The sequence below is a fragment of the Erpetoichthys calabaricus genome, chromosome 3 (assembly GCF_900747795.2).
Source record: "Erpetoichthys calabaricus chromosome 3, fErpCal1.3, whole genome shotgun sequence".
Taxonomy (NCBI): Eukaryota; Metazoa; Chordata; class Cladistia; order Polypteriformes; family Polypteridae; genus Erpetoichthys; species Erpetoichthys calabaricus.
In genome coordinates this window covers 305,782,033-305,794,898 of record NC_041396.2, presented here as the reverse complement: position 1 = coordinate 305,794,898, position 12,866 = coordinate 305,782,033, and the positions used below count along the sequence as shown (strand labels likewise).

The 12,866-nt window shown below is 48.8% G+C and overlaps 1 protein-coding gene across 1 annotated transcript in view; it reads right to left on the bottom strand.

Moving 5' to 3' along the window:
* arhgef25b (Rho guanine nucleotide exchange factor (GEF) 25b) overlaps nucleotides 1-12,414 on the bottom strand; it is a 66,008-nt gene extending 53,594 nt beyond the window's left edge. Inside the window, exon 1 of the mRNA XM_028798659.2 lies at nucleotides 12,116-12,414. Within this exon, the coding sequence (XP_028654492.1) occupies nucleotides 12,116-12,211 (96 nt within the window). The 5' untranslated portion in view covers nucleotides 12,212-12,414. The remainder of the gene's footprint in view (nucleotides 1-12,115) is intronic.
* Nucleotides 12,415-12,866: the final 452 nt, after the last annotated feature.

The window sequence follows — 12,866 nt, the reverse complement described above, 5'->3', positions numbered from 1 at the left end:
CACTTCCTATAACTTCACTTCACGTTGTGTCACCTCTCATTTCACTTAACGTCCTGCAACTTTAACTGACGTCACAGGACATCATGTCACTCTAGTTCACATCCCACAATCTCACGTCACATCTCATCCGCAGATTTCATGTCACATCGTCTCACGTCCTGTCACCTCACCTCCATCTGGCCTGATATCGTGACCAAACGTCATATCACATTATGTCATGACACTTCATGTCACCTCAGTTCATGTTAATTCACATCACGTCACTTCATGTTACATTGCTTCATTTAATGTCACTTCATATCACTTCCTGTCACCTCAAATCCCTAAACTTGAAGTCACTTTACTCCCCTTCACTTCAAATGACATTGCGTCACATCATGTCACCTCTCTTCACTTCACTTTATTTCAAATCCCACGATGTCACTTCACTTCATAGCACATGTCTTCATGTCACCTCACATCACTTCACGTCAAGCCACTTCATTGATCACATTCTGTCATGTCACTTTATGTCACCTCATTTCATGTTAATTTTCTTTGCGTCACTTCAGGTCACCTCAGATTACATCACAAAACTTCAAGTCACTTTATTCCACTTCACTTCATCTGACATCATGTCACTCCTCACAATGTCACTTCACATCCCATCATTTGACTGCCACCTAGTGAGGGTCTCAGGGCCCAAGCAGAGCTGACCAGACTTGCCTGTCTACCCACATGGTGGACGGTTGTGACCCTTTATGGTTTCCAGTGTTCCATGTGGCGCCTTTGAGAGGCTGAGGGTCCCTCTCACTAGCAGCAGGTGGCACAGCAGGCTCTCTAGTATGGCATTAGGCCTGTCACCTCAGCCGCTTGTGCCAGAGGCCCTGATGGCTGTGGTTAGTGATGATGGGAATGGGGACGTCAGCTGAATTTAAAAGGACTTTATCACGCCCAGTGGACTGCTGCCACATTACTCATTCGGTGGTCCCTCTCACACTCATGATACACTGATGCACAAGACCCTGTGGGGCACAAAGGTCTCCCCCTCCTATGCACATTCTACTCTGAGACACCCCAGCGTGTGTGTCAGAGGTCAACAGGATGGGGCACTGCCACCCTCAGGTGCCCAAAACTAAATAACCTCTGAGCCTTGGCAGACAACTTGGCATGCTTGGCAGAGGCCTTTGGTCACTTAACTCCTAGAGGACCCCCTGAGGTTCACAGGCCTGAGCTGTCTCTGGGTGGTGCTGGAAGAAAGGCAGCAACAAGGCCTGAAGGGGGTGCCAGTCCATTGCAGGACAACTCGACTTTGAGGTTCCACCAGCAGGCCCCATGCCCATTATCACCTCTGGAGGGGGTCTTCAGCAATTCCACAGAGACTCGATACCCTCCAAGTCCCTGTCTGGGCCTAAGCGTTTGGGGTGGGATTTGGGGGTGGCTGCAGTGCCTTTCTGACATGACTAGAGGGGTCCTTACCCTGTCACCTTCAGGTGCTCCCAGTTTGAACCAACAGGTCCCAGTCAGCATTGGGCTGAAGTACAAGAAACAGAATGTTTGGGGCTGTATGGTGGTCCTGGCATCGGAAAGGAGACCCCCATTTCAGAAGACACAGGTTTAGGGTGCAATTTCATATGGGAAGGTGGCAGAACATAAGAAGACAAGACAGAGGAATCAGCAGCAGTGTAGGATGAGTATACGGCATGGACCATGGTGGTCCTGGGTGAGGTCAACAAAATAAAGTGGAAACCCTGAGCACCCGAGAAGTGATGAGTGTGTAAAGGCAAAAATGACAAGGGGGCAAGCCACCAAGCTCATGTCCCATGATGTCACATCTTAGGCAGCTCCTTATGAGGGCTCCTCATTGGGGGCTTTGCTGCCACCTGCTGTTCTTGATAGGAACTTAACTCAAGCTGCTGTATTCTTCGGGCCGCCTGTCCCCTGATGTCACTTACATGGCACACTGGCCTCATAAATTAAATGAAGTTTGCATATGTCAACATCTCGGTGGTGATGAGACACCAGTGGCCATTCTCCTCTGAGACGATGCCCAGGACCTCCTCATGCCCAGTGATGCCCATGTCGACCTGCTACACCTCAGTCAGACTGGAGATTTTCCTGCTGGCCAGGACATTGGAGAGGCTCCCCTGATGGAGTGTTGGCCAGAATCTGTGGGAAATCCCAAGGTGGGTGAACACTTTGACCAGTCCTGCCCACTAGCCATGCTGGCCTCTTGTCCTGGTGACATCCAGATGAAGGTCAGCCATGCATCCTGTCAGCCCCACCAGAAGGGGGTGACACCTACCAGGACAGTCAGTAATGTGAGTCTTTGGTCAGTGTAGGAGCTCAAATGTGCCCCCCATGGGCTGTGAGTGGAGTGGTCCAATGTGTAAGGCACTATATAAACCAGGTGCTGTGACCACAATGGCCGAGCTGCCCTCAGTTTGGTGACAGCACAGCAGACAGAAGGAAGTGGGTTTTCAGTCACTTACAGGCAGTGGGCTTACTCTAAAGATAGCCAGGACCACCATGGGGACACGGCCCCGCCCACCGAGATGCGCCTCACCGCGGCTTCGACTCGATGCCAACACAAAGGAAAAGGCCAGCCTGTCACTTTCCCACACTGCTGAGGGGACAAAACTCCAAGCCTAATACCGAGGACCAGAGGGGTCAAAATGACAAAGAGTTACAGACTTCACTTTATATATAGCGCCTTTCTAAAAGTCACACAAGCAGTGCCTCGATACATCTATCTTGAACCGGATTGAGCCGTGCACATGACTGGCAGGGTCACACGGGGAGTCTGTGGCGGGGACTGGCGTGTTTATATAGCGCCTTTCAGCCCCCAGAATGAGAAACTTTGTGGGTTTACATTCCAGTAATTTCTGTAAAATGAGAATTACCAGGGAAAAGGAGACCACTTAAGGTCACCTAGGCGGTCCCTGGCAAAGGGGGACCACCTGACCACTGCTTATCTACAGTATATAGCGCCTTTCAAACCACAGGTGAACCTTAAAGACATTTATGGGTTTATATGTTTGGGTTTTTGCTTCACCTAAGCAAGTGGTTTGGCTCAACTGTGTCCCAGTAGTGGAGACGCCCCCCCCAACATTGCTGATTCTATATAGCGCCTTTCAGCCATCGACACAATCTCAGTGTGACATAATGGCTTCACAGTGGCTTCAATGTTTCTATATAATAAAAAATAGAAGGTGCGAAGGGGGTCACATGGGGGGGGGTCGCTGGTAGGGTATGCCAATTCTATATAGCGCCTTTCAATCACCCATATAGCCTCAAAGGTATTGATGATATTACGCAATCTTTATCTTTACAATGTCAGCTGCAGTGGGAGACGTAGCAAAGAAAGACTTACAGGGATCAGTGGTGACCAGTGGAACCACTGACCACGGACCACGTACAAATCGGGTTACGACCAAAGAAGTTCACCACACTTTTGCATCTGTTCACGATCACACACTCGGTATACGAACAAGCCAGGTTCCCTTTAGGTTTGTGCGCGCCGATGATTTCCGCACGTGTTCAGTCTCTCCCTGTGCAGCGAGCAGAGACACACACACACACACGTGCTCGCGCCCGCGAGAGAGAGACACGCGCCGGAAAGAGACACACACGCGCGCGAGCACGCGCGACAGAGAGAGACACACACATGCGCGCGCGCGAGAGAGAGAGAGGGGGCTGGCCGCATAAGGGCTTGTTTTTAAAGAGACAGATTCCCAGCAAAAAAATATTTTATAGGTTTGTTTGGACCCCCGAAAATCCCAGTGTTGAGTCCTGAGCTCTTTTAGGTCAACATCGTGCAGCAGTGAGGCCCCCCCCTAGTGGCCGATGTATCGTGATGTGGCCATTTCATCAGTCCTAGTGTGACCCTGAGTGAGTCTTTGAAATCAAGAGGGTGACACCCTTGGAGTCGTGTCCCCTATTGAAAGGCGCTATATCTAATTGACAGAGTCACCTACACTTACAACATGGTGACCAGTGTGACCCTGAGTCACGTTGTAGACATTTATGGCACATGGTGACGTAAACAATAGAAAGGCGCTATATAAAATGACAATTTCAGTCACCCTCTGCGTCCTCAAGTAAGTCAGTACAGCGCCAGTGCTCATGACATACAAATAAGGATACTATAAGCATATTTGTGTAAAATGAAAGGTGCTATATAACATGACTAGCACAACTGCCACTTCACCTGCGGACCACTTGGAATGATGAGGAGTCAAAGGTAAGGCGCTATACAACATGACAAGGTCAGCATTTCAGTCACTTTGTGTCACCCACAAGTCCTCACAGAACTGAAGTACCTCTGTCTGTCACCTTAGAAGGCGCTGATCACTGAGACAAAAAACGGAGGGCTTCAAAGTGCTTCGGCATCACTCTGTGTGACACTCGGGCGTTCAAACTGCCGAAATATTCCCACCAGACCCCTTGAGTGCAAACAATTGAAAGGCGCTATAAAGTATGACATGCTCAGCAGTCCAATCCCTCCGTCTGACCCCTCAAATACTCACAGTATTGAAACATTCCTGTTGTGTAACTTGCAAGGGTGTTGATCACTGAAAGGCACTATATAACATGACAAGGTCAGCAGCTCAACCACTCAAGTGCTGGCATTGCTGAAATATTTCTGTCAATTATCTTGAGCATTAACAACAGAAAGATGCTATATAACATGTAAAAGGCACTATATAACATGTAGCACCTGAATCGCCCTGTGTGACCCCCCCCCCCAGTGCTGGCTGCACTTACTTTTCTACTGTTAAACACCTTGAGCATTAACAAATGAAAGGTGCTATATAATATGTAAAAGGTGCTATATAACCTGTTAAAAGGCGCTATATGACCTGTTAAAACACGCTATATAACATGTTAAAGGCGCTATATAATATGTAAAAGGGCTATATAACCTGTTAAAATGCGCTATATAACCTGCTGTACCACCTGAATCGCCCTGTGTGACCCCCCCCCCCCCCCAAGTGCTGGCTGTAATTACATTTGTACTGTCAAACACCTTGAGCATTAACAAATGAAAGCAGATATATAATATATTAAAAGGTGCTATATAACCTGTTAAAAGGCGCTATATAACCTGTTAAAACGCGCTATATAACATGTTAAAGGCGCTATATAATATGTAAAAGGTGCTATATAACCTGTTAAAATGCGCTATATAACCTGCTGTACCACCTGAATCGCCCTGTGTGACCACCCCCCCACCCCAGTGCTGGCTGTAATTACATTTGTACTGTCAAACACCTTGAGCATTAACAAATGAAAGCAGATATATAATATATTAAAAGGCGCTATATAACCTGTTAAAAGGCGCTATATAACCTGTTAAAACGCACTATATAACATGTTAAAGGCGCTATATAATATGTAAAAGGGCTATATAACCTGTTAAAATGCGCTATATAACCTGCTGTACCACCTGAATCGCCCTGTGTGACCCCCCCCCCCCCCAAGTGCTGGCTGTAATTACATTTGTACTGTCAAACACCTTGAGCATTAACAAATGAAAGCAGATATATAATATATTAAAAGGTGCTATATAACCTGTTAAAAGGCGCTATATAACCTGTTAAAACGCGCTATATAACATGTTAAAGGCGCTATATAATATGTAAAAGGTGCTATATAACCTGTTAAAATGCGCTATATAACCTGCTGTACCACCTGAATCGCCCTGTGTGACCACCCCCCCAGTGCTGGCTGTAATTACATTTGTACTGTCAAACACCTTGAGCATTAACAAATGAAAGGCGCTATCTTAATACATAATTCGCCAGCCTCCTCACTCACTCACGTCCGTCCGAAGCCGAATGCGCAGTCGCCTTCTGCGCAGCTGCCCGAAAAACCTTACGAGACTGACATCGCGGCAGGCGGCGGATTTACGGCCGCGAAAATTCAAAGAGAAAGGCGACTTCGATTAAAGCTCTAGAGGCCTGAAAGGCGAGTTCGACTACAGCTCGAGGCCTAATTACGCATTCTGATTCAATTACGCATTTATTCAATACACCGATATCAGGTTTGTGGTGCTTATATTTATTACTATTCCACTCGTGCCCGTTTCATCTTACGTTGTCGAAACGGACTCTTTGTCTAGTATAACATAATAAGATCAGCAGCTCAGTCACACTGTGTGAGCTCAGGTGCTCACAGTACTGAAGTAACTCCTATCAGACACGTGGGGGGCGGGGCTAACCACTGAAAGGCGCTATATAAGACAATAAAGTCAGCAGCTCTCTCCCCCTGTGCTCAGAGTATTCCTGCCCAGTACTTCAGGAGGGTGTTGGCCACTGTAAGGCGCTATATAAAACAAGACGATTAGCAGTTCAGTGGGCTTTAGTGCACAATCAATCAGTGCGCCCCCAAGTGTTCAAAGTACTGACATAAACCTCTCAAGTGATTTGGAAAGGTGTTAACCACTGAAAGGCGCTATATCAAATCACAGAGATTAGCGATCCGGGATGTGTTAATACACAATCACTCTGTGTGACCCCCCCCCCAGGTGCTCACAGTGCTATGATATTCTGGTCAAACACCAGGAGTGTTAACAACTGAAAGGTGCAATACAGCATGACAAGGTCCTATGTGACCCCCCGCCCCAAGTGTTCACAGTACTGAAACACTCCTGTCAAATAACTTGTGTGATCAACGAAAGGCGCTATATAACACGCTGTAGCAGCTGAATCACCTGGTGTGACCCCATCAAGTGCTGGCAGTGCTGACATTTTTTCTGTTAAGCTCATTGGGCATTAATAGCTGAAAGGCGCTATATAACACTATAAGGAAAGCAGTTTAATCGCTCCTATAGGCTCAGGTGCTCACAGTACGAAAATATTCCTGTCAGACACATTTAGGGGAATTTAACCACTGAAAGGCGCTATATAACAAACAAGACCAGCAATCCAGCATGCATTAATACACCATCACTCTGTGTGACCCCCCAGGTGCTGACAGTGCTAAAATACTCCATCAATCACCTTGGGTGTTAACAAGTGAAAGGCGCTATATAAAATGACAAATGGCCTGTGTAACCCTGTGAGACCCCCAAATGCTCACAATACTGTCAGACACATTGGGGGTGGGGGGGATAACCATTGGAAGGCGCTATATAACGGGACAAGGTGCTGTGTGACCCCCCAAGTGTTCACAGTACTGTCAGACGCATTAAAGGGGTAAGGTTAACAATTGAAAGGCGCTATATTACATAACTTGCGGTTGACTGGCACCCTGCCCAGGGTTTGTTCCTGCCTTGCGCCCTGTGTTGGCTGGGAATGGCTCCAGCAGACCCCCGTGACCCTGTAGTTAGGATATAGCGGGTTGGATAATGGATGGATGGATGACATACTTCTGTCAGTTGTTTCTTTCTTTACTTATTTCAGTGACTCCTGTGCAGCATGAAATGCACAATGAAATGAAAACTGTCAGAATCACTCATCAGAGCTGAGTGGGCGGGCTCTATTGAGATGAGTATGTTCTGATTGGTGAATCGTCCACAGAGTGTCTCACACACACGCTCAACGTTTCCTCCCACAGTCCAAAGACATGCAGGTTAGGTGCATTGGCGATCCTAAATTGTCCCTAGTGTGTGCTAGGTGTGTGTGGCACCCTGCCCGGGATTGGTTCCTGCCTTGCGCCCTGTGTTGGCTGGGATTGGCTCCAGCAGACCCCCGTGACCCTGTGTTAGGATATAGCGGATTGGAGAATGACTGACTGACTATATAATAGATAGATAGATAGATAGATAGATAGATAGATAGATAGATAGATAGATAGATAGATAGATAGATGAAAGGCACTATATAATAGTTCTACGGTGGGTTGGTGCCCTGCCTGGGGTTTGTTCCTGCCTTGTGCCCTGTGTTGGCTGGGATTGGCTCCAGCAGACCCCCGTGACCCTGTAATTAGGATATAGCGGGTTGAATAATGGATGGATGGATGGATATATAACATGACAAGGTCCTGTGAGACCCCCCAAGTGCTCGCAGCACTGTCAGACACATTGGAGGTGTGTGTGTGTGGGGGGGGGTTAACCACTGAAAGGCGCTATATAACGGGACAAGGTCCTATATGATCCTGTGTAACCCCTCAAGTGTTCGAAGGATTGAAATGTTCCCGTCAAGTGCCTTCCAAGGGTGTTAGCCCCTGAAAGGCGCTATATAAAGTGAGCTTAAGCCCACCAAGCATTCAAACTGCTGAGATAATCCTCTGAGGGATGCTAATCCCTGAAAGGCGCTATATAACAGGATAAGGTCACCCGTGTAGAGATCTGAAAATCAGTGTGGGTCTCTGTCCTCACCCCTGGCCCCTTCAAGCCCCCTTTAAGCCTCCCATTCACTCTCCATGCACGGCGCCAGCTCGTGAACGCGCGCCGCAGGGAAGCCCCTCCAAGTGCTTGGGCTCCGGGACCCCCGACAGTATCAGCCTTCCCAGAGAAGCTCAGCGTCAAGTCAGCCCAGCATGTGGAGCCCATCTGCTGGGCTAGTGCGCCGATCGGGGGTCCACACCGCTGAGCAGCTGCGCCCGTCAAATCGAAAGCAGCTGCTGCTCCTCCGTGCCACACCGTCGCCATTCCCAGGCATCGAATTTCAGTGCGGGAATTGTGCGCCTTCCCGCATTCTTCGTCTCCGCGGATATTTTTAACTATCGACTGAAACTCCCTGCGACCCCAACGCCGCGCGCGACCCTCTGGGATGTTTGTTCTACCTGCTAGTTGGGCTGACGTCTCGCTCGGGGAGCCCGAAAAAGTTTTTATTTAACCCCTTGAAGGCAAGAAGTCAAGAGAAAACTCCCAGATCTGGCCGTGCTTAAATGTCGCTCTGGCAATGTACCCAATTATAGCGCCTTAGTTTAAAATGGCGACAGGACTCGCTAGACTCCACTTTTGGAAGTGGTCAATCAAACTTTATTTTATATAGCGCCTTCGTACGTCCTCAGCCTGCTTTAATACACTATGACACGATCACGCTGTGTGACCCCCCCCCCCCAGGTGCCCATAGTACCAACAGCTATGAACAGCATCCAGAGCGGGCATCAGGGTAAAGCTGGCACTGTATTATTAAATCTGATTTACGAACTGATTCAGTCGTCGGGTGAAAAGAGTGGGGTGCAGTAGCGCCCCTTGCCTTGCACTAAATGCACCTCAATACTACTGACCCCACCCTGGACGGGATGCCAGTTTATAGACTGCCATTCTAACTTGACGTACAGGTGTCGCGCCTCTGTTGGCAGAAATGAAACTTGTGATGTTTGCCTTTATTTTATATAGCGCCTTTCCTGGTGAGCATCATTTGTTTCCTCCCCAGGGTGTCAGTGCTGCCTCCTTTTGATTTAGACTGGCAGGGATTTGGCCACAAGGGAACTACAAGAGCGAGCGCAGGGACCAGGTGGCTTGAGAAGTGCAACACATGTAGCCCACTAGGTGGCGCCTGTTTTGTTAATTCAGCTCATAAGGAGTTGGGAGGCTGGTAAGTAAGCAGTGGGAATGGATTGTATGGCTGCATGTCTCTGGGCTGCCAATGAAAACCTGCACCCCACAGAGGGTGCCAAGAACGCCCTGGCAGAACATGCCACCCAACTGTACAGTATATCACCAGCTAGCCTAATGAAAGATGATACCGAGGGTGGCCACAAGGTATCAAATGAAGAGAGATTTTTGGAGGCCACTGAGGTCCAAGGTTCGAATCCCATGCCCTGTTTCTGTCTGTGTGGAGTCTGCATGTTCTTCCCGTGCTCCTGCTTTTCTCCATGTACTCAGATTTATGGGCCTGCATTGGCCATGAGTGGGCTCTGTGATGAAAGGGCACCCCGTCCAGGGTTGGTTCGTGCCTGACAGTCAAACTGCCTTAATGTGGTTTTTTGGAGGACTTCTGACTGGACGGTGTCAAGCTGTGCCCACCTCTCACTTCGATAACAAGTAAACCCCCTTTTAATATAATCTGTTCCCACTGCTGCCAGTCTAACAGTTCTATATGGGTAAGAATGATAAGAATTAAAGAAACAGACCAGACCTGAGTTCGCTTTCCGGGTCCTCCCTGCGTGGAGTTTGCATGTTTTCCCCGTGTCTGCGTGCGTTTCCTCCCACAGTCCAAAGACATGCAAGTTAGGTGGACTGGTGATTCTAAATTGGCCCTAGTGTGTGCTTGGTGTGTGGGTGTGTTTGTGTGTGTCCTGCAGTGGGTTGGCACCCTGCCTGGGATTGGTTCCTGCCTTGTGCCCTGTGTTGGCTAGGATTGGCTCCAGCAGACCCCCATGACGCCGTGTTAGGATTCAGCGGGTTGGAAAATGGATGAATGGATGAATTAAAGAAACAGGCGCCACCTAGTGGACCATATGTGTTACACTCCTCATGTCGCCCTGTCCTTGTGCTGGCTGGTGTGACCCCCCCTAGTGGCCAAGTCCCTTCATGTTAAAGCACAAGGCAATTGCATTGACTCTCTTGGGAAGAAACAAATGGTGATCACTAGGAAAGGTGCTATATGGAATCCAACAAAAAGTCACAAGATCAGATTCCACCCAGGGAGGCGCTATAGCTGTAAATCAGGTTTGAAATGTCACTCACTACAGAAAGGCGCTTTATTTACTCCTAAGGCATCAAGTTCAGTCTATAAGGAAGGGAAGCCCACCTGTCAAAGTCCTTGGGATGTGACTCACTAGGAAATAAGGATGACAAAACACAGGGCCACTAGTGACTCCAGCTGTGATCTTGAGCAGATCATCTCTAAAGCCAGTGACAATTGTCCTGCACATGTAAGGCACAATCGCTAAGGCGCTATATAAAGAGGGTCACATTTAGGGTCTCGGGTTCAGTTCCCACTACTGACACCATGTAAGACCGTCAGCTGGTCACCTCACAAACCGCCTACTGTCCTATTCATGGAACACACAAAATGGAAAGGCGCTATATAAAGTAAGCAAAAAGTCACAAGTGCCATTTCCACCCTTGGAGGTGCCATAAATTCAAGTGTGACATGTCACTCTCACTGTGGAAAGGCGCTTTATTAACTCCTACGGCATCAAGTTCAGTCTGTAAAGTCCTTGGGATGTGGTGCACTCGGAAAGGTGCTATAAAGCACTGGGGCACAGGTTTAGTTCCCACTGCTGACTCTACATGTGATCTTGAGTAGGTCACCTCACAAGCCAATGCCAACCGTCCTAAACACACAGGGCACAGTTGGTAAGGTGCTATATACAGATGGTCAAATTCAGGGTCATTAGTCCAATACCCACTGGTAGCACCAGGTAAGTTCTAGCGCAGGCCACCTAACAAGCCAATGCCAACCATCCCACACATATAAGGTACAATTGGTAAGGCGCTATATAAAGTCAGTCCTCTGTTCTTATTCACCCACCACTGAAATATGCCAACTATTCCACTCTACCTGAGCACGAGCTCTTGTCACACTAGTTAAACCCCCCAATTTGCCAATAAGGTGCCAATTAGGGGGCACTGATATCTCCTCCCAACATTACATGATAAAACAAGTACACAAAATTGCCCATACCATAGGCTGCCCTTGGCAACCTGGTCATGGCGTTCACTTCATCGACTTATCATTTCTGCACAAAGATGTGTTCTGTACCCCAGTGTCGCCCCCCCCCCCCCCCCCCCCCGGCTGGTGACCACTTTCTTTCTGTGCCACCTTACCTCAGCATCTCCCATGTACTGCCCTTTGTCTGGGCATATTCTCCTCAGCTTTCACTGCTGGCATTTTTTGAGTCCCCTTATTCCAATAATCTGTGACCAGATGGCACTGTAAAGCTCTGACTGTGAAAGGCGCTATATGGAGCTTGATTTAAAACATGGTAATGCCCTACACTGGGTAAGCTAATTTTTTGCCCATTTTTAATTGCAGTGTGCCCTCGTTCACTTTACCAGAGTGTGGTACAATCTAAGACAGGCAAAGGAGGTCTGGTTGACATCTACTCTTTCACCAGTCACCCCAACCTAGGATGTGCTGCCTGTTGCCATGCACTTTGGGCACCTTATGACAAATAAGGAACAGAGCAGCCACTACTACCAGTGTGAAGTGCCATCCCATTTGCCCAGGTGGATGCTGTCTAATGCTGGCCTCCAATGGGGGAGTCTGCATCGCCGTATCCATCCACTTACCCACTGCTGACCGGGCAGCGCAAAGGAGCTGAGGATGTCCGCCATGGCGCCCAGCATCTGGTCAGTGCGCCCCGAGTTCTTGGGTAGCGCCTTCATGGTCTCTTCTATCGGCCCCTCGTCTTCCTCGCTTTATTTTTTCTTCTTTCTTTTTTGTCCCCACTCAGTTCCTTTCCCAGTCGCCAGTGTGTGGCATCTTCCGAAAAGTCCAAGAGCCAGTGGCTGGGCAGCCCTCCTTGGAAGGAGTCCAGTCTTGAGGGTCCGAGCGCCTGGGCTCCCCTTGGCCTGTGGAACGTCACCAGCTGACTCAAGCGGCAAAGTATGCGGGCAGAGTTGCGAGAAGCCGCTACGCCCCTGGGTCCGGAGGGCGCTCGCCTCCTGTGATTGGCTGACTGCTGTGGGACCTCCCCCTGCTCCCGCTCACCCCTCCCCCTTCACTGTCGCCTTCGAATTTCTTTTTTTTTTTCTTTTCCAGACTGTTTTTCTCTCCATCTGTAGGCCCACCGTGTCTGAATGCTGTCCGGCCCCCCTTACCTCCCACACCCCCCCCCACTCCACATGCCTTCTTCAGATTTACATCTGACTAAAGAAGGGATTTTAATTTTTGGCCATTCTACAGTGCAGGTCCCTGACCCTTGAGTCCACTGGGGGCCACCCTTCGGCTCAGCGTCAAAGGGGGGTCCCATGACAACATAAGTGGGACTGAACAAGCCTGGGTGGGACTCGTCTGCCAACGCCTAAATATGGATGTGAG